The following is a 26508-nucleotide window of genomic DNA, read 5'->3' as shown; positions in this document are numbered from 1 at the left end:
GGCCACAAACGAATACCCGATAAAAAATAAACAGAAAGCAAAGACTCCGGGTACTCTGTTGTTTACGAATGAGACATGAGAAAATTGAACATCTTCACTAAAGAGCGCGGAACTAGTTGCAACTCGACTATAGACTTGGGGGAAAACCGAGTACTCGACTATTGATAGTCGATAGTTCATCCTACTTCACTCACTGGTTTTTCAAATTCCTGTTCAAATTTGAATTTTTCTGTAATTTGTCTTGTCAAATATAATGGCAAAGAAAACAGGTTCCCATCTCTGGTTTATGTATGTACTATAGATTTCTCAATAAACATTGACAATAAGATGTTACCAAGCCCATTATACAATAAGGAGGTAGAGCAGCTTCGTTAAAAAATACAGCCCTGATGCTATGTCAGCTCCCTGTCAAATTTGCCTGCAAACAAGTTGTTATGAAGTATCTAATGTTTTTCCTAATTTTTAAAATCAAATAAAATCACAAATATAATCCAAATTGTTCAATTGTTCAATTTATTACTTACTTAAAAAGCAGCTGATTGCCAGAGAGTAAACGATATGGCAACTTTCGTCAAGTTTATCAAATGCTGTTATGTCCGTTATTTTCAATGAATATTTGAAAGGGCTTGTTGAATTTAGGGCCCTTTACTTTATAACAAAGGAAAATGCGAATGAAATTCACCATTTTAAATTGATTTTCAAAACCCGATGTGCCGTACTGAAGCTGATTTCACTTTGTAGTAATACTAGTGTCAAATTCTATATGACACTTTGTGATTTAGTTCCATTTCTTGATATACAATAGGTTTATATTTTTATACCCTCCGTTTAAGGACACTTGGAGTCGATCTAGCGATGTCCGTACGTCCGTCTGTCTGGCTGGCTGGTGCACACGATAATTCTCGAAGGAAGTATCCTGCTTGATCCACTTCTTCTGGTATCTCCCACACAAAATGCCAAAATTTTCAAAGAAAATAATTTATTGCACAGAACGAGAAAGGATAATCCGAATTTGCTCCAACTTTGTGAATACGAATATTTTCATTAGTGCTAGGTCAGGTGCGAAAATGGATAATATCGATCCATTCCAACAGGTACCTCCCCACAAAGGGTCAAAATTTCTTTTAATTTAAATTTAAGTAGTCGATATAGTCCAAATCTGGCACGTTGCAATATTTATATCAGTCTTAGGTCAGATACGAATTGTTCAATATTGGCCAACAGCTTCGGAACTTCCCCCATAACGAGTCAACAGTTTGAATAATCATAACTTAAGCCCGGGGCGGTATCTGTCCGCAAAACCAACTCATGCCAATTTACTTGTTTTTGGCGCATTTTTGTTTTGTATTTGGAATGACCCGCATATTACTCATTCGAGTGTCAGCTATCCTCAAGCTTTTCCCCTTATTTCATGCTTCATTGAACATGTTGTTGTGGGTTTTCATCGAAGCAGCAGCAATTGATGGTCGTAACACATGTTTGATAACACAATATCATCGTTGTTTTATGTTGTGTTATGTTCGTGCATTCCATGTGCAAAAGCTTGTAAAATTAGGGTATTCAATTATAGATAATTTTTTGTTTGTAATTATTTTTCTTAAATGTTTAAAAAAACATATATATTGTTTTATATTTGTACAAATATATTAATAATATTAAAATAGATCAAATTGTCAAATTTTTGTTTGTGACATGTATTCATTTGTCTCGTGCAGTGGCATCCCTACACAACTTGTGTGGTCGATAGTTTTATGTTTCGACACGCAACTAGTTACAGTGGAAGATATTGTACAATAACAACACGCAAGGAAATGTACCGCTTTTGACTTCCAAATATTATATGACTGTAACTGCGGCACGAAAACATCGGTAAAACTGTAATCATCTGGCACTGTTAAAATACTGGGATTTTATGCTGACCAAGTTTATATTGGTTTTTGCTCTATTTCAGAATCTTATAGGTTCTGAAATTAATTTTTCTATTTTTTCGATATCATAAAGAGAAAATCGGTTATCGTAGTAAAAAGTTGTACATTCTTGCAATTCTGGAACAGACACTTTATGGCGAATTTTTTGATTTACGGCAAACGGAATAATAAAATAAATATTTTCTCTACACCATTTGTTGGGGTCGCAGACAACAGATAATCCATTAGTTGCCCTGCACAGGTTCTTATTAGTGGACTGTTTCAGAACTGCAAGAATGTAAAATTTTTAACTACGACATTGGCATTACCTTTGTGATATCGAAAAAAAATGTAGAAATACTAGATTCTTGCAGGTTCTGGAACAGAGCATAGGCGAACACTCTTAGGCGGCAATAAATGTGAATATTCTGGACGCTGACAAATTCGATCAGAACGGAGCTCAAAATTACGATGGAAAACTGTATATAGCCACCACATTTGCACTGATGGTTCAAATATTGAAAAGGGACCAATAACTGGTGGGTTACACCCAAAAGGAAATTCATGACCTATTCCAGAACCTGCAATAATCTACTAGTTTTGTAAATTTTTATACCCTTCACCATACATAGTATGGAGGGTGTATTGAGTTCGTCATTCCATTTGTAACTCATCGAAATAGTAATTTTAGACCGAACAGAGTACAGGGTGAGATAAAAAAACTGCAACCAACTTCAGACTGTTGTCATTTTTAAGCTACTCGTCCGACAGTAGTTCAAATTATTCCAGCGTACAAAAGCAGAATAAGAGTTATTCGCGATGGAATTCAAGCGTGATTGTATGATTTCTTTATATTTGGCTGGAAAACCACAAGTGGCTATCGTTGATCGAAACCCGGGTCGCAGTGGTCGAAAAATGACTCATAAGCTGAACATATCGCAATATTCCATTCGGCAAATATTGAAAAATGAGCTCGAGGTAAAGCTATTGAAATTCCAAAAAGTGCAAGAACTTATACCACAACAGAAATGAAAATAGACTCAAAAAAACTAAGCAGTTGCTTGGTTTTCTCCAATGAGAAAACATTCGTTGTCCAGCAATTTGAAAACAAACAAAATGATCGTGTTTACATGCCAAAGAGGTCACCTGAAAATGTGCACCTTCGGTTGGCCACCAGAACTCAAGCGCCGGCCATGGTGATGGCATCAGAATAAATGCCGAATATTATCGCAAAAGTATTCTGGAGGGTGTATTAAAGCCTTGGGCACGCAAACATTTTGGCGGCAGACCTTGGTCATTTCAACAGGACTCAGCACGCGCCACCCAAGAATGGTTACAAAATGAGGTTTCTCGCGTAATTGCGACCATAATCTCAGGATACCAATCCGTTGGTATATTGTGTCTGGAGTATTTTGGAAAGTAAGGTTAACACTAAAAAAGACATAAGTTTCGATCACCTCAAGCAAGCGCTTCGCCGTTTGAAGGCCATAATTCGTGCCAAAGGATCGAACAAATTCTAAATTATTTTAAAATTTGATGCTATTTCCGACATTTTTTGCTTTCATTCAATAAAATTAAAAAATGTATATATATATATATATATATATATATATATATATATATATATATATATATATATATATATATATATATATATATATTCTAGATCAGCGTAAAATTCTAAGAAGACTTAGTCCAGTACCTACGTCTGTCTGTTGCAATCACGCTAGAGTCAAAACATGATTTTAGCCACATTTCTCAATGAAATTGTCTGAAAATCCACACAAAGAATGCCTTCTGAGTACTTTATCCATGGAAGATAATTATCTACATAGGTCCACGATATCGCTTATCCCCCATATAAGCGTACCTCCCAACATTCGGTATGTTGAAGATTTTAGTCACATTTTTCAATGGAATTGTCTGAAATTTTACACAAGGAGTTTCTTCTGTGTACTTTACCCCCTGGACGAGAATTGTCGATATGGATCCGCGATGTCGTATAGCCTCCATACAACGGTATCCCCCGATATTCAGTATTTTAATGATTTCAGTCGCACTTATCAAAGAAAATGTCTTAAAATCCACACAAGAAGTTCCTTCTGAGTACTTTATCCATAGAAGAAAATTATCTTTATAGGTCCACGATATCGTATATGCCCCATATAACGTTAACCCAGTATTTTGATGATTTCAGGCAAAATTTTCAATGGACTTGTCTTAAAATCAACACAAGGGGTTACTTCTGAGGACTTTACCCCTAGAAGAGAATTTTTTTTTTCCAATTTTTTTCCAATTTCGTATTTGAAGTTCGGAACCGTTACTGCAGCCTATGACAAAAAATACTTATACAGGACCACGCATGGTACAATGAAGATAAGGTAGGCTAACTTTGAAAAAATTGCAAGTATAGAGGTCTACCTGTTTGGCTTGTAATGTCAGAATTACTATCAAAACAATAAAAAAGAAAACAACTTGTTGCATTGATTTTGAATAAATAATTTAAAACCGCGAAAACTGGAAGGGTCAAAATTTCTTTCCAAATCATGTTCTATATATCTCTTATGGTTTATTTCGCGACAAAAACTGTAGATTTTGTCGATGCATACGTTGCAATAAGCATTTTGAAAACACCCGAATTTGAATATTTTCTGAACAATTTTTTTTATTATTCAAAAGAATACACACACATAAACAATTGTAATTGACATATTAAGCCAGAAAAAAATTAAATCATATGGTAGTTCTGCCCTACCTTGAATTCATTGTACCATGGGACCACGTCTTTGTATAGCCCCATATAACGGTTTTTATATGGGCGGAATTTTTTTTTTTGAAAATTTTTAAGTTTCTTCCAAATGGTGTAATGGGTATAATAAGTTCGGCCTGGCCGAAAATAACTGTGTGTTTTTTGTTCATTCTGTCAAAGTCGCCCATTGTGCCGCCATCATCTCTGGAAGAGCTTCATTGATGTGATGGTCTTTGGCAAAAATTTCTGCTATCAGTTGTTTGCCGGCCTTTGAATAAAACAGTTCGTTTCGGAAAAAAAAGGAAACTAAAAATCGTAATAAAAGTGGTTCCCCATCTGTCGATGTTAGTCGTATTGGCGGAATTTTTGTCAAAGTCGTTTTTTGTATTCTTCTTCTAATACTCTCTGCTGCTGTGAAAGTGATAAACGCATCGCATTTTGTGTGGAATCCGAGTGTATGTATGTGTGTGTGTGTTGTTTGTTGTTTCTGTTGTCATGTCTATGAAAGAAGAATTTTGAGTGTTCAAATAATCGTCATCGTCACATATTTCATGGAGGAGATGCGAAACTAAACGGGAAATTATTCGATGTCGCCCGCCGCCTTCATCTCAATCTCATTGAACACCGAAAACATACTCTGGCGTACCGAACACATTATTCTCACGTCCAATAATAATAATAATAAAAACAACAACAAATAAAAACAAAAACAAAAAGAAAAATTAAAACAAAAACCAAAAAATTTAACAACAAACAAAAAAGTAATAAAAAACAAATAATATAGCATTGCTCTGCCTCTGCTTTTTCGGGAGGGCTGCTGCGACGTTGCTCCATTGGCTCTTTTAGTGGTTTGTGAATGATGTCCATTGTATTAGGTGCTGCTGGATGGGTGGATGGTTGCTGTGGCACCCACCGGTAAATGGGTAAATGCCTTGCCGCTCCCACTCTTTTAATCATTTGTTTACATTCTCGGCCAGTGGTTGCTCTGCTGGTGGCGATGGTGATGATGATGATGTTGTTGCTGATGATGATGATAATAATGGTGGTAAAACTGGGGTAGCCGTTGCTGTGGTGGTGATGGAGCGCTTTGATTCAATTACCTTGCGGCCAAACGCAACGGTTGTCAGTAGTCGTGGTCGTTGCTTGGTATTCTTATTTGTACTTGGCGTTAGCGCTTATTCGCTGGAGGCAACCGATGATGATGATGATGGCCATGCTTATGCTGCTACGATTTCACAGGTTTGCTGTTCGCACGTCCGCAGGATCTGTCAGTAATGACATAAATTTAATAAGATTCAATCTGGTGCAAAGTGTTGATGACTTTTTAATTTTCCACTATAAATCGAGTACGCTCGTCCTCCCCACCGCCCGGCTGCTCCATTGCCCAAAGGCAGCATCGGAGAGTCCAATAATAAAAAATGTGCGTATTTTTGAGTTGAATTTCTAAGAAAGAATAAAATCATCGCAAAAAACTGAATCTGAAGGTAAAAAAGAACCATCGACGTAAGCATCTGAAATTGGTATGTTGAAATATTTATTGCTTTTGGCGTTTTCCAAACTTTGTTTTTTTTTTTTCGTTTGCCATGTTAGAAGTTCAAAGACTCGAGTGTTTTGTTTGTTTGTCGATTGCAAATTGTGGTTTTCAGTTTTTTTTTTTTTTTATGAAATTCAAATGTGAAGATTGGCAAATTAGTGAATTTATGTTATATATTGAAAGAAATGTTTTGGTTTTAACTAATTAAATTAACACATTGTTTATGTACACCCTACAGCTCTATGAGGTGTGGCTACTTATTATGAGTTTTTTTGAGGATAATGTTCAATATTTAAATCTGCCTACTTATGTCAACACTTTATAATGCGAAAAAAATGTGTTAAAGGAAAAATAAAACTAAAAAAGTCGACTGGTCTTAACTCCATTATGTAAAAACTGCATTTATGATCAAATCGACTATCCTCGACACTTATTATACTCTCAGCCATATGGCTAGATAGGGTATATATCATTTAATACGGCCAAAAACGTGCCTCATCGAAATAACCTAGACCCTAGGTCTCTTTGGACCAAATCCGTTTCAGGAAATTTGGTGTCGATCTAGCCATGTCCGTCCGTCGGCCTGTCTCTGGTTGGTGCGCACCATAACTCTCGAAAGGAGTATCCGATTTGGTCCAAACTTGGTACATCATAATATTATTGCCAAACTTAGATCGAGTTCGGAGATGGGCAATATCGGTCCACTCTTTTGGTATCTCCCCCACAAAATGTCAACATCTTCAAAGTAAATAATTTACTGCACAGAAAGAGAAAGGATAATCCGATTTTGCTCCAACTTTGTGAATCCGAATATTTTCATTAGTTGTAGGTCAGGTGAAAATGGACAATATCGGTCCACTCCAACAGGTATCTCCCCCACAAATGGTTAACATTTTGAATAATTACAACTCTTATAAAATGTGATGCAAGAGTCCGATTGTCTTCCAATTTCACACATCCAAATAATTTTATTAACCTGGTGTGAAGATGAAATATATTGGTCCACTTCTTCTGGTACCTTTCCCAAAAAAGGTCATTATTTTGAAGCTCATAAAATGCGAAATTAACATCCAATTTCATTCAGACTTACATCATCTATATTTACATCTCAATATTTTTATTAAAACAAGATCTGTTATAGAGATGGTAGAGATCGAACCAATCCTTCGGGTATCTAACCCAAGATATGTTGTGAAGATGATATATATCTGCGAACCCCTTCTGGCACCTCAACCAAAAAAGGTGACAATTTTCAATACTTTTATCTGTCATGACTTGCGAAACAAATCGACGATTTTTTACAACTTGCTATATCTAAATATTTCTCTTAACCAGAAATCTGATATGGATATGTAATTTATCGAAATTTATCATTTCGCATAAAATTGCATATAAATGTTCGATTTTCTTCAAATTTTGCTCTTACACATATTTTTATCTGCATTAGATGAAGTATGAAAGTGGAGCACTTCGGTCTGTCTATCCGTTACCTCGTGCATATTTCCACATTTTCCAAAAAAAATTTACATATCTCATATATTTTAATTTTTTCGATTTTTTTTCCAAAAATACCTATTTTTGCCTTGATTCCGGGAAAATATTTTTCAGACACGGTACCGAACGTCCGGGTTCAGCGCTAGACCCGGATCCACTTACCCGATATGATGAGTATAATTTTTTTGTACACGGATTTTTTATAAAACCCCCAAAAAGTCGAAAATGGGCCCATTATGGGGGTCATCAAAATTGATGCCAAATTATAGGTGACACTCTTACCTATCCAAAATGCTACAATTTATGCTGACATCTTTTTCGAGATAAAAATCTGGGGTCCTGGGTCCGTACCTCAAGAAAACAATTACTTCCCGGCATCAGGGTAAAAATACCTACCACTGGAAAAAAATGAGAAAAAATTGAAGAGTTTTTACTAAACTTAACTCTAGCCCTGATTTGATGTTAAAGTGTGTGTGAGGTACCAGATATAGTCGACCATTTTCATATCTCATCTAATACAGATAAAAATATTGATTGGGCAAAATTACAAGAAAATCGAACATTAATATTCAATTATATGCGAAATCATAAATTCCATAGTCATCTCAGGTTTCTGGTTGAGAGAAATATTTAGATATAGCTGTAGTTGTAAAGAACCGCTGACTTGTTTCGCAAATTATGACAGATAAAATTATTGAAAATTGTGATTCTTTGTGGGTGAGGTACCAGAATGGGTTGGCAGATATCTATCATATTCACAACAGATCTTGTGTTAGCAATAGTGTTTGTATGTGTGAAATTTGAAGAGAGTTGGATCCTTATTTCACTTTCTTTTAGCGTTTTGGTTTTCAAAATCTTGAATCATATGCGGGAGGTACCAGACGGAATTGTCCGATCTCTACCATCTTTATAACAAATCTTGTCTTAATGGAAATATTGAGATGTCCCAAGTCTGAATGAAATCAGATGTTAATTTCACGTTTTATGAGCTTCATGAATATTCAACATTTTGACCCTTTGGGGAGGAGATACCAGAAGGAGTGGGTCGATATATCCCATCTTCACACCAGATCTTGTGTTATTAAAAATATTGAAATGTGTGAAATTTGATGGGGACGGATGCTTGTTTCAGATTTTAAAGATACATAATTATTCAAAAATTTGACCCATTGTGGGGGAGGTACCAGAAGAAGTAGGCCGATTGCTACCGTTCTTACAACAGATCTTGAGTTGATAAAAATAATGAAATGTGCGGAGTTTGAAAGGAATTGTATGCACATTCCGCGTTTTGCGAGCTTCAAGGCTTTTCAAAATCTTGACCCGCTGTGGGGGAGGTATAGAAATAATGGGATGTGTGAAATATAAAGAGAACCGGATGCTTAATTCGGACTTTATAATTTTTTGGCTATTCAAAACGTCGACCCTATGTGGGGGAGGTACCAGAAGGAATGACCTGGTCATTACCATCTATAGAACAAATCTTGTGTTGATAGAAATATTGAGATGTTCCAAGTCGAAATGGAATCGGATGTTAATTTCGCGTCTTATGAGCTTCATGAATATTCAAAATTTTGACCTTTTGTGGAGGAGGTACCAGAGGGAGTGGACTGATATATTCCATTTTCACACCAGACCTTGGTTTAATGAAAATATTGTGATGTGTGTACCTTGAAGACAATCGGAATCTTACATCACATTTTATAAGAGTTATAATTCTTCAAAATTTGTGTGAGGGAGGTACTTGATGGAGTGGACCGATATTGTGCATTTTCGTACCTGACGTAGCACTGATGCAAATATCAGGATTTGCAGAGTTGAAAGAAAATCGGTTATCCCTTTTCTTTCTGTTCAGTAAATTATTTTCTTTGAAAATGTTGACATTTTGTGGGGTAAGTACCAGAAGTAGTGGCACGATGTACCAAGTTTGAATCAAATCGGATACTTGCTTCGAGAGTTATCGTGCGCACCAGCCATACAGGCAGACGGACGGACATCGTTAGATCGACTCCAAATATCCTGAAACGGATTTGGTCCAAAGAGACCTAGGGTCTAGAACCATTATTTCGATGAGGCACCTTTTGGCCGTATATATCATTATACCCCCTCTAGCCATATGGCTGAGGGTATAAAAATTAAGAGATCGAGTTCTTTGAAAAAGTGTTTCAATATTTGATTTAGCAAAGTCTACTTCTATTGTTTTACCATGAGAATCCTTATTTCTTTTTAAATACAACCTTATTCTGATTACTTTCCCTAGATATTAGAACGCATATAAATGCTTATGTTTCTAAATTCTGCAGAACGGATTTTCCCCCACAAAACTCTCCAGCTCGTTTATTCTTATGGTACATTTATTCATAATATGTTCTATTTTTCCAAATTGCATTTGTCGGAAATAATATCCAAAACGGGTTAATTTCATTATTTATTTGCACAATTATTTTTTCGCATATTCCTTAATGGAATATTAGAACAATTATTGTATTTTCATTTTATCTTTTGCAAAATCAAAACAAAAAATGGCGTGCAAAAAAAAAAAAACGCCAATCTGTAAATAAAATGTGTGAGTTTATACGCGACGAAAAATGCAAATCATTTTTTGTTGTTGTTTTGTCAACGATCGCAGACAGTGATCTATTCACCCAATCCGCCAGTCGCAGACGATGGATGAATGGATAAATGGATCAAAACAAACAATGAACAAACATGATGTGGGCAATGATCTCAAGTCAAATTTTATTTACCATATATTTATATTTTGGCCCAGTAACGGGACAATGTAGTGGAAGAAAGAAGAATATTTAAAAAAAATGTACAAAAAATTTAAATGTATTTTGTTGTTTGTATTCTTGTAAGAGCCGACAATTTTATCGAGTTCATCGTTTGCGTCACAATCATGTCCAGTTTATTTTCGAAATTGTATCATTGCCATTTGTAATGTCATTGTCTTGTGAACGAGAGGAAAACAAAAACAAACAAACAAAACAGCATAATGAATGCAAACAAAATTTGAGCGGAATATTTAAATTTGATGATTGTTTACTGTATATTGTGGTATCGATTAATTCGTCTAATCGAAAAACATGAAGGATATTTCTCATGAAGGTTTGTTTACATATTAGATGTGTCTTGTTACTTTGGCTGCAGGCAAAAGTCCAGCAACATCTCTCTGAGAGAGTAAGTTTTATTCTCTTTGGTAAGAAAACTGTTAAAAGTAAACAGACGAAATCCCTGCAAAAACTTGCAAGTTGGTTTGTCAAAATAAATCAATTTGTCAGCCATAAAAAATAGAGCTCGCAAAAATGAACCGAAAATAGAAAAATTAGTCTTGCGATTACCAAAATAAAAATGTTTTAAAGTTACTTGCCCAGGTATAAATCACCAGAAGGAGAAGAAGAAACTTTGCAAGGTATTGCATGAAGAAATTTGTCCAGCAAGAATTTGTAAACTATAAATTCAAGAACTTTCAACATTTCTCTCTCGAGTTGTGACATAACTGACTGATTGAGAATCAACATCCAAAAGAAGTGGCCGAATCTAGAATTTTGGACAGTCTTGGCGGGTAAACGTATGATAAGGCTGGGTTCTTTTAAAATTCGCACTAAAAGGATACCAAAAGTACTAAAATGTACGAAAAAATTAAATACTGTGTATTCGACTAACGGAATGAATTAGAATTCTGATATTTGGAATGAGAGTCATTGATGGAAGCAGAATAGATATACCAAAGGATTTCTGGAAATTGAAATTTCTAAAATGGTACCCTTTGGTATTATGTGAACGGATAGAGTTAAAAACTAGAGATTTAGTATCAGAATCAAGGTTGGAAAGTAAGTTTGATATATGAAGGTGTACTAAGTGTGCGAGTTGTACTAAATGGTGCTAAATTTGGATGAGTTTGGTTTAAGCGGGAACTGATGAAGCTGAAATTTTGTATTGGGGTCCCAGATGAAGGTAGGTTTGTGATAAGGAGTTAGTTTTAGAAATTTGTACTACAAGTGCACTAAAAGTACGTACAGGGTGAGATGAAAAAAACGGCAACCAACTTCAGCTGTCGTTTCTAAGCCACTTGTCCGATAGCTGTAAGGATTATTCCGGTGACAGCCCACTATATTGTTTACAAGCGTACAAAAGCATTTTGGTGAGAATTTTCCAGAAAACAAGTTATTCGAGATGGAATTCAAGCGTGATAGTGTGATTTCTTTATATTTGGCTGGAAACCCACAAGTGGCTATCGTTAGAGCACTCCAGCATTTGAATGTGGATAAATCTTTTGTGTCTCGTACCATCGCTCGTTACCGTGATACTGCTAGCGTAGCCCGCATCAAGGAAGTGGACGGGAAGAAACCGCAATATCTGCAGAAATGGTTCGGAAAGTAAGGAGTTGTTTTGTTTGGCCGAAAGTGGTGAACTGCCGAATTTGGTTTTCTCCGAATTTGGTTTTCTAAACAAACAAAATTATCGTGTTTACTTGCCAAAGAGGTTAGCTGAGATCAGCACTCAGCACGCGCCATCCAAGAATGGTTAAAAAATGAGGTCCCTCGCTTCATTTCCAGTGCACAATGACCAACAAAATCTCCGGATACCAATCCGTTGGACTATTGAGTCTGAATAGAGCACCATTCGAGCAGCGTGTCACGGTTTTATTGGACGTTTGAAGGCCGTAATTCGTGCCAAAGGTGACCAATTCGAACATATTCTATTCTAAACTTATTCTAAAATTTCATATTGGCGTTTTTGTTGGTATCTGCAATTGACATATGGAAGTGCATTATTATTGTACGAAAAGTACTAAATAGTACTCAATTTGGTATTGGGTGAAAGGATAAAGATAAAATTCTGAAATTTGATATGCATGTCACTGTTGTTGTCTGATGTTGAGAGAAGAAGGTGGGTTTCGACATGTGTATTATAATTGTACGAAAGGTACTAAATAGTACTAAATTTGATATTGGGTGAAGGAATAGAGCTGAAATCCTGAAATTTGGTACAGATGTCACTGTTGGTGTAGGTGAAGGGATAGGGCTGGAATCCTCAAATTTGATATTGAGGCCTCTGTTGGTATCTGTGGTAAAAATATAGAGAAGGTTTTAGCAATGTGTACTATATTTCTATAAAAAGTACTAAATGACACTACACTAGGTATTGGGTGAAGGGATAGGAGTGGGATCCTCAATTTTGATATTGAGGCCTCTGTTGGAATCTGAATTTTAGATATGGCGGTGGTTTACGAAATGTGTGTATGTGTATGTGCGAAAAATACTAAATGATACTAAATTTAGTATTAGATGAAGGGATAGAGCTAAAATCCTGAAATTTAATAAGGATGTCATTGTTGGTGTCTGCGGTTAAGGTTTGGATGTAGTTTTAGAAATGCGTCCTATATGTGTACGAAATATATTAAATGGTACTAAATTTTGTATTAGGTGAAGGGATAGGGCTGGAATCCTTAAAATTGATATTAAGGTCTCTGTCGGTATCTTTGGTAAAAATTTAGAGATGGTTTTAGAAATGTGTGAAGGGGTAGGGTGGAATACTCAATTTTGATATTTAGGTCTCTGTTGAAATCTGGAATTGAGATTTGGCGGTGATTAAAGCGAAAAGTTTTAAATGGTACTAAATTTGGTAATGGGGGGAATTAAAGAGCTGAGAGCCTGAAATTTGATATTAAGGTCACTGTTGGTATCTGAGGTTGAGATATGGAGATTGATTCGAACTTACGTACTATAATTTGTCGAAAAGTACTAAATGCTACTAAATTTGGTATTGAGTGAATAGATATAGAGTGATAGAGCTGAAATCTGGTGGTGGTTTTGGACAGAAAAATTGACTATATCCACACATGGCGCAATGGTTTTGCTTATATCCTTCTTGGTAAACTGCAAAATTAAGGATTTGGAAGACTTTTTTGGGGTAAAGGTGAAGATTTTTCTATTATACTTTCCGAAAAAGGAAAACCTGGAATAATATATAAAAATGTTAATATTCTGAAAATTTAGCTTTTATTAAAAATATTTTGTTAAACTGAAGAAATTGTGAATTTTGAGTACAAAGAAAGGCCTAACACGAACTGCTGGAACAAATCAACAATTTCAAGGTGGACTTTTCGCTGACAAAGTAGTGGGCACTTGCCAGCAGCTATTCAATAGTTCGCATAATGGACTTTCACTGAACATTTTCAACAGGGAGAGTGGAAAATACGAATATACCATTTTTTGGCCGAAATGAGGATGTCAAATTAAAGCTTATTGGGAAAAAAATTATATGAGGCCGATACATAATTATGATTGTTTCTTTATCAAAAATATATACCTTATGTAGTCTGGGACGAAGGTTTCGAAGTGCTTCGAACGGATTTCCCAGCATTTACTGTTTTTAAATGAAACTGCCTCTAATATAATATCTCAATGCTCAAAGGGTGAATACATAAACTTCAGTCCGGCTCTGAAGCTAACACATTTTTGCAGGTTTTTATTTATAAATTTCGTTTTTTTTTTTTTGCCCCATAGAACTGGTTCTGTGGCATAATTTTATTTTATATGCTATATGCTTGAACTCTATGTTTCCCTACCCTTAATTTCGTCATGCTACATGGTTAACTGCATTATGCCGTCTTTTTCATAAATTCATAGCAATGTATGTCCCCCATAATTTTAAGAGAATTATTTCGCACATGTTTACATCGCATAGATATTTACATGGATACATACATGCATACCTAGCTATGTATGTAAGAATGTTTTACTATTGGACATGTTATTGTTGTATCTCATGTAAATTTTCGTTTTTCATAGTTCCATCAAGAAGTTACAATCATTTCATTCATCAGTTAGCCAAACATTCATACGATTTTTGCATACAAACGATGGAATAGTAAATGAACATTGGGTCGTATTGAACGAATTTGTTGAACACACATTGTTGCAGGGAAATGTTGGCCATCAGACATGTATGTACATGCAGAGTATGACATTGCTATATATGTAGTTGAAATCACATTTTTGTTTTCATATACACCTATGTTGTTTGTTTGGATGGATGTTTGATACGACCCAATAAATCTACCCTGCACATTCATTCATACAAACGGCCATTGTACACATCTTTCTTCTTTTTGGAATTCATATGGAAATTGAATTAATTGACCACAGCTGTCACAACAAACAGTTGTTTAACCTCTGGAGAACTTTGTCAATGAAAAATGGCCAAGCCATGCCGAGTAAATAAATTTTCTTCATGGGAGATAAGCGCAAAATATCATAGCATGATTTTACAAAAACCGACAGATATTGAAATATAGCAGATGCTGTAACAAATAGTATTTGCTTTTAAAGATTTGTATTAAATATTTTTTTAAAAATATTAATTTATTTTTTATTTTTTTAAAGAAAAAATGTAAGCTTTTGAATAAAATAATTATGTAATTATAGGATTGAAAAAAAATGTTCCAAAGTGTGCCAAATCGATTAGAAAATTTTGCCAATGCCCTCACAATAATTAAATCAGGGGGTATATTTATATAAGGGCTGTACCAATAGGTGGACCTATTTTGATAATTATACCCTACACCACATAGTGGTAAGCGTATTATGTCTTTGTGCATTTGTTTGTAACATAGAGAAGGAAGCGAGATAGACCCATAGTTACTTTTGAGGATCTTCATAGAATCACTTTATGAGTCGATTTATGCATGTCAGTCCGTCCGTCTGTCCATGTATTTTTGTGAACAAAATGCAGGTCGCGTTTATTATTCGATTGAGTTCAAATTTTCCAAACAAGATTTGTTTCGCCCAAGGACGAACCCAATTGAAATTGGTGAGATTCGGTTCAAATTTAGATATAACTCCCATATACCGCTTTAACCAATTTTGGTTTAATTGTACACGAAATTGCCAATATCAGACCAAATAACCTGAATTTTTGGCACATCCTACATAACTCAGTCTAGAAGCAAGTACATAAAAGATGGAGAAAATCGGTTCAGATATAGCTATAGCTCCCACATATATGTTTCACCCGATTTGGGATTTATGTCCTTTATATGCGTAATATGCTCTTCACAAGAATGATATTTGGTATCAGATACAGCTTCGATATCGGTTCAGATTTGGATATAGCTCCCATATATTTCTTCAACCGATTTCGAGTTAATTGTGCACCAAATGGCCAATATCAGTCCAAATGATGCAGGTCATTTGGCATTTGGCATATCCGACCGAATTCAGTCTAGAAGCTAATACATCAAAGTTTGGGAAACTCGGTTCTGATATAGCTATAGCTTCCATATATATGTTTCATCCGATTTGGTGTTTAACTCTCTCACATTCGTAATATGCATTCGACAACCATTATATTTGTTACCAGATACTTAAAGAGCTCGGAAATACCTTTGCTAAATTTATCGACATCGGCTAAAATTTAGATATAGCTCCCTTATACAGGGTGAGATAAAAAAACTGCAACCAACTTCAGACTGCTGTCGTTTCTAAGCCTCCGACACCTGTTAAAATTATTCCAGTGACAGCTCATTATATTGTTAACAAGCGTACAAAAGCATTTTGGAGAGAATTATCCAGAAAAAAAGTTATTCGTGATGGATAGTGTGCGTGATAGTGTGATTTCTTTGTATTTGGCTGGAAAACCACAAGTGGCTATCGTTAGAGCACTCCAGCATTTAAATGTGAATAAATCTTTTGTGTCTCGTACCATCGCTCGTTACCGTGATACTGGTAGCGTAGCCCGACATCAAGAAGGTGGACGGAAGAAAACAGCAACATCAGCAGAAATGGTTCGAAAAGTAAAGAAGCGACTTGATCGAAATTCGCGTCACAGTGGCCGAAAAATGGCTCGTAAGCTGAACATAGCGCAATATTCCATTCGGCAAATATTGGAAAAATGAGCTCGGGGTAAAGCCCTTGAAATTCCAAAAAGTGGTAGAACTTACACCTCAACATAAAGAAAATAGACTCAAATTAGCTAAAGAGTTGCTTCGCTTGGCCATCAAAACTCAAGAGGCGGCCATTGTGATGGTGTGGGGCTCCATAACCTCCATATTAATCGAACAAGGCATTAGAATAAATGCCGAATATTATCGCGAAAATAGTCAGGAGGGTGTATTAAAGCCTTGGGCACGCTAACTTTTTGCCGCAGATCTTGGACATTCCAACAGGACTCAGCACCATCGCACTCTGCACGCGCCACCCAAAAATGGTTACAAAATGAACTTCCTCGCTTTATTTCCAGCGCACATTGACCACCAAAATCTCCGGATACCAATACATTGGACTATTGTGTCTGGAGTATTTTGGAAAGCAAGAGTGACACTAAATAATACTAATGAGTCGTTCGCCTCAAGCAAGCGCTTCACCGGGAATGGCCAACATATCATAAGGCCATAATTTGTGCCAAAGGTGACCAATTCGAACAAATCTAAACTTATTCTAAAAGTTGATGCTATTTCCGACATATTTTGCTTTCATTCAATAAAATTTAAAAAAAAAAGTTAAAAATTATGGCGTTTAACTTTGTTGCAGATTTTTTCTTTTTTACCCTGTAAATGCAAACCCTTTTATGATTTCCATATATGATATATCAAAATATTTGTATCATATTTATTTAGGTCCGATACGAAATGGACAACATTGGATGAATAATCATAACAGAATAAAAAAATTTATTTAATCGAACATTGGCTGAAGGTATACATCTGTCCGCAAAACCGACTGATACTTTTTATTACTATTTATTATTATTATTATTATTATTATTATTATTATTATTATTATTATTATTATTATTATTATTATTATTATTATTATTATTATTATTATTATTATTATTATTATTATTATTATTATTATTATTATTATTGTTGTCATTATCATTATTATTATTATTGTCATTATAATTATTATTATTATTATTATTATTATTATTATTATTATTATTATTATTATTATTATTATTATTATTATTATTATTATTATTATTATTATTATTATTATTATTATTATTATTCTAATTAGTATTATTATTATTATTATTATTATTATTATTATTATTATTATTATTATTATTATTATTATTATTATTATTATTATTATTATTATTATTATTATTATTGTTGTCATTATCATTATTATTATTATTGTCATTATAATAATTAGTATTATTATTATTATTATTATTATTATTATTATTATTATTATTATTATTATTATTATTATTATTATTGTTGTCATTATCATTATTATTATTATTGTCATTATATTATATTATTATTATTATTATTATTATTGTATTATTATTATTATTATTATTATTATTATTATTATTATTATTATTATTATTATTATTATTATTATTATTATTATTATTATTATTATTATTATTATTATTATTATTGTTGTCATTATCATTATTATTATTATTGTCATTATAATTATTATTATTATTATTATTATTATTATTATTATTATTATTATTATTATTATTATTCTAATTAGTATTATTATTATTATTATTATTATTATTATTATTATTATTATTGTCATTATCATTATTATTATTATTGTCATTATAATTATTATTATTATTATTATTATTATTATTATTATTATTATTATTATTAGTATTATTATTATTATTATTATTGTTGTCATTATCATTATTATTATTATTGTCATTATAATTATTATTATTATTATTATTATTATTATTGTTATTATTATTATTATTATTATTATTATTATTATTATTATTATTATATTATTATTATTATTATTATTATAATTACTATTAATATTATTATTATTATTATTGTTACTATTATTATAATTATTATTATTATTATTATTATTATTATTATTATTATTATTATTATTATTATTATTATTATTGTTATTATTATTATTATTATTATTATTATTATAATTATTATTATTATTATATTTATAATTGAAATTATTATTATTATTATTATTTTTATTATTATTATTTTTATTTATTTATTTATTTATATTTTTTTGAAAAACTTTTCTTTTGTTCTTAAAAAAATCACCCTTTACTTCATTTTGATACCATTAAAGATTCAACTGACATTAGGAAATTTGCCATTGGCCAAAATTATAAACACAAAAGCAAACAAATTCAATTTAATTGTCCTTCAAAGAATAAAGCATTTATTTATTCATACGATTCCCAACCAGCTCAGCCAAAGGACTTCAAGGCATGCAATTTTAATCACATGGCTCTAATGTTGTTGACAAAATAATGTCATCAAAAATTTACTTAAATTACATCTTAAGCATGTCGAGAATAACAAACAAGGGCCCCTTTGGACGGAATAAAATCCTTGAGAGAGGGAACATCCGTTTCGTGTTTGTTCAGGGTTTAAAAGTAAACACTGGAAATTGTATCCTTTTTAGCATGCCAAAGGAGCTGTCGCTGCTGCGTCTGCTGCTGGTAGGAAACCAGCTAAACCACACAAAATCATGCTTGTTTGCATATCATTTTGTGGGTTGTAAATCCATGTGTAAGCAAACATTATCACGCTCCACACTCAGTCTCTCTCTCTCTCTCTCTCTTATAAGTGTTTGCCCATATAGGAAGGTCAATAAAGTTTCAATTACCTTCGCTAGAGGGGAGAGAAATGGAAACCAACCATTAACGAGTGTAAAATTAAATAAGTGCTAAAACTAACGAGTGTCATTTTTTCGACCCCGGGTTTTTTCTGTGGGCAAATATTGACAAAGGACGTTATTTCTTTTTTTCAAGGAAGGCGGTTCAAGTTTGAAAATAAATTAACTTTATTGAAACATTATAGTGTCATTTCCTGTTTCCGGTTAAAAGTGATTTCCTTATTTGGAATTACACTTAAGGATTCTTTCAATATACATAATTACACTGTGATTTATTTAAAGCACATGCTTGGGTGGTTGTCGAATGTGACATAATGGAAAAGGGGTGAACTTGTGTGCCTTGAATTTGTGGTAAACCACATTAGAAAAAAACGGTAAAATAACAGGAACGCAAATCAATGTAGTTATACTTAATATACAAATTAAAATAACAACGAGACGGATGTAAACACTTCCGTATTATATTGATTACCAAAGATGACACTGGATTCCACCTGCAGAACAATTTGGGAATTTTGGGACTTAAATAATGATTTTCAAACACTAATTATGTGGTACAATGCAAATATTAATTGCCACGCCTTTCTTTCCGCAACTACTTTGCGGTTTGGCAATTGCTACGCAACGCCCTCTCTTACCATTTTACCTTCATAGTGATTATGTTTTTTTGAATAGACAACGTAAATGCCGATTCAATGCTGTCATCAATTAACCTCAAAACTGATCTCTGTTATCAAATTAATTGAAATATTAAAAAATTAAAGCGGTCGTTTAATTGCAATGCAGTGACTATGTTGTTCGTAGTGCAATGTGCGGTCATTTCATTCCAAATATGACATGTTATCGGATAAAGATATATATATATATATATGGGAGCTATAGCCAAATCTTAGCCGATGTCGATAAAATTTAGCAAAGGTACTTCCGAGCTCTATAAGATATCTGATAACAAATATCATTGCTGTCGAATGCATATTACGAATGTGAGGGACTTAAGCACCAAATCTGATGAAACTACAGGGTGAGATAAAAAAAAACTGCAACAAAGTCAAATGCCATAGTTTTTACAATGTTTTTTAATTTTATTGAATGAAAGCAAAAAATGTCGGCAATAGCTTAAATTTTATAATAAGTTTATATTTTTTCGAATTGGTCATCTCAGCACGGATTATGGCCAATGAAACCGTTACAAACTGCCCGAATGTTGTTCTGCGGCATTTTGGTCCATTCAGGGGGAAGCGCTTGCTTAAAGTGATCGACACTTTGGTATTTTTTAGTGCCAACCTTGCTTTCCAAAATACTCCAGACACAATAGTCCATCAGAATGAGCTTTAAAACAGCATAAATCGCACGATACAAACGTCCCGAACATGAAATAAAAAGTTTAGCGAACTCGTCTTTCAATAAGTCCAGTATAACTCGGGCTGTGTGCCATGTGGCACCGTGTTGTTGAAACCACATGTCATGCAAGTCAAGCCCGTGGATTTTGACCAAAAAATGGGATATCATCTCACGGTAGCTCTCACCATTCATATTCATTTTACGATTCGCAGCATCTTTCAAGATGTACGGTCCAACGATGCCATCAGCCCATAAGCAGCACCAAAATATGACCATAGTATGGAGGGTATATTAGTATGGAGGATATTATATATATTCTTGATCTGCATAAAATTCTATATCGATTTAGCTATGTCCGTCCGTCTATCCGTCCGTGAAAATCACTCTAGCTTCCGAACAAAATTAAGTAAGTTGATAAAATGTTACTGAAATGTATATTATGTCTGCAGGACTTTTGGTATTAATAATGGGCCATCTAGGTCCATGTTTTGGTATGATACCTCCCTATTTTTGGTATTTTGGTAATTTAAGCGACTTTATTCACCGGAAATGTTTCAAATTTTGTATTTGAAGTTCCTAAGACAAAAAAATTGTCTGTGCAGCTCCACGTTCACGTATAGCCCTCAAATAACGATAACTTCCGATATTCTGTATTTTGATGATTTTAGCGACATTATTTTTCGGACTTGTTTCAACTTTGGTATTTGAAGTTCGTAACGTATACTGCAGCCTAAGTCAGAAAAATACGTTATTCTCCATTTTTTTTAAGTTTAGCATTTGAATATTATAATGGCTTATGACCTTGTCCGCGTTGTCGTATAGACCCTAATTGGCTATTTTTAAGATTTTAACAGAATTTTTAACGGATTTTTTTTTTTTGAAAATTGCCAAATTCGTTCTATATGGTGGAGGATATTCAAAGTTCGGCTCTGCCGAACTTACAGCTTTTTTGCTTGTTCTGGATTGTTAGCTTTTGGAATGCTTCTGGCTGACCTTCACTCCAAAATAGGTAATTCTGCATATTTACGCACCCAGTAAGCCACAAATGAAACTGAGTATAAAATGGAAGAAGCGTCCGATGATCTTTCTTCTTCTTTGATAATAGGTCTGTCTGGTAACTTCTCCTGTAGGAATTGTCAAGCAGCTTCTTTCTAAGAGAATAAGGTACGAGTATGCACTGTACTGCGATTCTGTATCAAATTAGAATCTAGTTTTTAGACCATTGACTCAATAGCATAAAATAAATGCCATTAAGTTCGTAGTAAACCATCAAAAGCTGCAACTTTGCTGATTCTTGTGCTTCTTCCTATTGGCTCAATGAATGAATGAATGCTGCGCCTTCACAAAAAAGTCAGAAGTTAAATTTTATTAAATTATTTGCAAAAGAATTAGAACATTTTATTTGCCAGACATTTAAAGAAATGGAATATTGTCTCAATTAAAGCGATAACCTTTGACCAGATTAAGGCTAGCCTAAAAACACCAGATGCATGGGCCGATGAATGAACGTCATAATGTGTTTACATACATGTATGTATGGATGTATGGACATGGAAATGTTTTTTTTAATAATTCTGGCCATTCAAAACATTGACAAGATAATAATTGTTTTTAAAATAAAGTACATGTATATATATGTGTGTGTGTGTGTGACTACCGCAAAAGCACATGTGAAATATTTAACAAACCAACAACAAACAAATGAGATGAACGTCATTCTCAAAGGCCTGTCAGCTGGAGCCGTGTAAGTCATTGATTAGTCATGTGTAGTAAAGGCGATTTAGAGGCAATTATGACCTATCTCACACAACGGATCAAATTGTAAATGTTGTTGTTCGTTTCGATATCTTGAGAATGTAATTATGACGGGTTAGAGAAAAGCAAATGCAAGCGAATAACACGATACAATGGATCTGAGAAATAGTCTGTTTTTTGTGGATAATACGGACTAGTGAATAAAAAATTGGAGTGTTTAGAAACATGGAGAAAACTCATACTATTGTGGAACATTGAAAATGTTGTAAAAAATTAAGAGAATGCCAAAGATTTTTGAATCGACAAGGCAAACAATTAGCGCTCCCAAAAAGCAGATATCCCTTTCCCAGAGTTAACAATGCATATGCTAGAGTCATATGTAAAGACATGTTATCTAATTTTATATGTATAATTTTTACAGCATATTTTTAGGAACTCCACATAATTTTAAACTAAAAATGCATGATTTATAGTATAGTCAGAACTACAGAGCTACCATATGATTTCAATTTTTTTATTTTTCTGGCTTAATATGTCAACTTCATTTGTTTATGTGTGCGTATTCTTTTCAATAATAAAAAAATTGTTCAGAAAATATTCAAATTCGGGTGTTTTCAAAATGCTTATTGCAACGAATGCATCGACAAAGTCTACAGTTTTTTTTCGCGAAATAAACCATAAGAGATATATAGAACATGATTTTGAAAAGAAATTTTGACCTTTCATTCTGTTTTCGCGGTTTTAAATTATTTATATTATATATCAAAATCAATGCAACAAGTTTTTTGCTTTTTTATTGTTTTGATAGTGATTCTGACATTACAAGCCAAACAGGTAGACCTCCATACTTTTTTTCAAAGTTAGCCTACCTTGTATTCATTGTACCATGGTATAGTCTAATTTATTATATTAATAATATGATATAGTATGAGAAAATATATTTAATTATAATATGTATTTATTATTGTTAATATGGTATATATTCTTTTGAGTTTAAAAAATAGTTTAGAACGCACAAAAGTATACTAATTGTAAAAAGTCACTTTACATCTGAGTTTAGCATGATGTATAAATTGACCTTCAATTGGCTGCATCAAAAGGTGGTTCTTTATTGATAATTTTTTATAAAAAGCGTTTCTCCATAATAATGTCCATAATTTCTCCATAATTTATAAAAAGCGTTTCTCCATAGTAAGTACTCAAACTGCCAATATTTGTCGAAATTAAATAAAACAAGTAAAAAAACAGTAAGTGCGGCTGGACCGAACTTTTGGAACGAATTTGAAAATTTTCAAAAAAATAAAATCCGTTAAAAATTATCTTAAAATCTTAAAAATACTGAATATAGCCGTTATATTGGGGTCAATATCAAGACGTGGACCTGCATAGTCAGCTTTTGTCATAAGCCATTACAATATTCAAATAAGAAACTTGAAAAAATCCAGTGAGTAATGAGCTGAAATCATCAAAATACCGAATATAGGGAGGTACCTTCATATCGGGGCTATACGAAGACCTGGACCTGCATAGACAATTTTCTGTCACAGGTTGTAGTACCTATTAGGAACTTCAAATACGAAATGTCAAACAATTTCGGTGAATATTGTATCTAAAATCGTCAAAATACCGAATATAGGGAGGTATTGTTATAGGGGATCTATACGAAGACCTGGATCTGTATGGACAATTTTCTGTCAAAGACTGTAGTTCCCATTACGAACTCTAAATACGAAATTTGAAATAAATTCGGTGAATAATGTCGCCAAAATCATCAAAATACCGAATATCGGGAGGTACCGTTATATGGAGACTATACGAAGACGTTGCCCTGCACACGCAATTTTTTTTTCATAGGCTGTAATACCTATTACGAATTCTAAATACGAAATTTGAAACAACTCCGTTGAATAATGTCCCTAAAATCGTCAAAATATCGAATATCGGAGGGTACCGCTGTATGTGGGCTGTACGATATCGTGGACCTATATAAACATTTCTTTTCCAGGGGGTAAAGTATTTAGAAAAAACTTCTAGTATGGATTTTTAGACAATTCCATTGAAAAATGTAGCTAAAATCGTCAAAATACCGAGTATAGGGAGATACCGTTGTATGGGTATTATACGATATCGTGGACCTATATAAAAATTTCTTTTCCAGAGGGTAAAGTACTTAGAAGGAACTCCTTTTGTGGATTTTCAGACATTTTCACTGAAAAATTTGGCTTCAATCATCAAAATACCGAAAATCGGGGGGTACCTTTTCATGGGGGGCTATAAGATATCTTGGACTGATATAGCCCATCTTCGAACTTGACATGTCTACAGACAAAAGACTGATCTGTGCAAAATTTTACCTTCCTATTTTTATTCGTTTTGACTCTAGCGGGGTTACAACAGACAGATGGACAAGGCTAAATCGTCTTAGAATTTTACGCTGATCAAGAATATATTTGCTTTGTTAGGTCTAAAATTATTATTTTTTTTTTGCCGGGTATTATAAAAAGTTTTTGGATAACCCAGTTGACAGTTGAGTTTTCGATAGTTTACAAATTCTTAGTGGAAATTTTCTTCAATTAGAAATAGCCAGTATTGTCTGCGATGGAAAATCAGGTATTCTGTGGTCAATATGAAGAAGTTTTGTGTAATAATTTAATTATGTTTCAGATAATAAAGGTTTGACATTGTATAAATATATTAAATAACATAAAATTCCGATTTTGATTCGATTTTACCAACATTTAAAAGCGGAAAGCAGCATATATTTTGCTAAAAAGCTGTTTTCTTCTTGAATTTTACTGAATGATATTCGATAACATTTTGCATTGTTTTCATGTGTGTGTGTAAGAGAGAGATCTCTCATTATGAGATTATGAAATAAAAAAAAATGAGATAAAAAAAATTGAGATAAAATTTGTATTTTGTTGTACATCAACAGTTTGACATATCCCCCATTCAAACACCACGAATTGTGGATAAAACTTTTCAATAGGTGCCACTTATATTTTCGATTCAATATTTTCCTTTTTAAGCGTCAATACCGAGGAAAAAATAGGAATTACGTTCCATTTGAACAATTTTTAACACCCATGTGGTAATTGGCAAGAATATGACTAAATTGAATTAACTGTGGCCAGCTACTCGACCCGAAGATAACAGCATTTTCGGTGGCTGACAAATGCGTAAACAACAGTTCAAAAAGCGTATTTATTTTATGTCTCACTTTTTGTTTAAGAAGTAAATTTCTTCATTTAACAAAATAAAGCAAAGAGTGTAAATAATATTGTAATGAAAGATTTTTTGAGCGAAATGTGCTCTTAAATAACAAATGTTAATAATTACCTGAGAGAACTTTGATTAAAGTTAGAAGACTTTGTTGAAGAATAAGTTTATTTTCAATAAATGAATTTAAAATTCTTATTGTATATAAAAAAAAAATTAAAAAAATAATAATAAAATTAAAAAAATAATAATTAATAAAAAAAATTAAAGATGAGTACACACATAACCCAACTTTTGTTCAAGATATTACAAAAGCCAACAGTCCAGTAAATGAGAACGAGCAAAGAGAACACTTTGACAGTTGAGTTACTGAGAGTTAGCAAAATCTTACTTGTAAAATATACTCAGTAAGAATTATCCAATAAAAATTAAAAAATAAAGTCCTTAAGTCGGACGGGCCGATTTTTTTGATACCCTACACCAATTTACATATTTAGTAGAGCTTCAAATAAAAAATAAAAGTTTTCATAAGGAATTTGTGACAATTAAATCATACCAACTATGATTATAGTTTTAATTTAAACTCCTAGGCTTTTGTGCCTTTTCAATTCGGAGTTGTATTATCCATTTGGTGCACAATGAATTTGAAATCGGATAAAGATATATATGGGAGCTATATCCAAATCTGAACCGATCTCCATAAAATTTGGCAAAATTATTTCTGAGCTGTATTTGATATACTTTCCCAAATATTGTTGTGATAGAGTGCATATTACGGATGTGGAGAACACATATTACAAATCGGATGAACAATATATATGGGAGCTATAGCTATGTCTGAAGCGATTTTCACCAAATTTGACAGTCTCA

General features: G+C 33.2%; 3 protein-coding genes across 4 annotated transcripts in view; all 3 read left to right on the top strand.

Annotated features, from left to right (window-relative positions):
* The window catches only part of LOC131803753 (V-type proton ATPase 116 kDa subunit a 1-like), a 104466-nt gene that overhangs the window by 29003 nt on the left and 48955 nt on the right, over window positions 1–26508 (top strand). The window lies entirely within an intron of this gene.
* Window positions 4903–26508, top strand: part of LOC131803751 (aminopeptidase N-like) — a 30788-nt gene continuing 9182 nt past the window's right edge. Inside the window, exon 1 of one of the 2 annotated variants that reach the window (XM_059125412.1) lies at window positions 4903–5111. The gene's annotated coding sequence lies outside the window, so the exon portion shown is untranslated. Of the gene's footprint in view, window positions 5116–26508 lie in introns of both variants that reach the window. The other variant, XM_059125413.1, reaches the window with a different exon arrangement.
* On the top strand, window positions 5122–6336 carry LOC131803758 (uncharacterized). The gene is made up of 2 exons (XM_059125428.1): window positions 5122–5571; window positions 5634–6336. The coding sequence occupies exons 1-2, from the start codon at window positions 5513–5515 to the stop codon at window positions 5929–5931; spliced, it is 357 nt and encodes a 118-aa protein (XP_058981411.1). The 5' UTR covers window positions 5122–5512; the 3' UTR covers window positions 5932–6336.

The sequence above is a fragment of the Musca domestica genome, unplaced genomic scaffold (assembly GCF_030504385.1).
Source record: "Musca domestica strain aabys unplaced genomic scaffold, Musca_domestica.polishedcontigs.V.1.1 33, whole genome shotgun sequence".
NCBI classification, from domain to species: domain Eukaryota; kingdom Metazoa; phylum Arthropoda; class Insecta; order Diptera; family Muscidae; genus Musca; species Musca domestica.
This window is presented reverse-complemented; position numbering and strand designations above follow the sequence as displayed.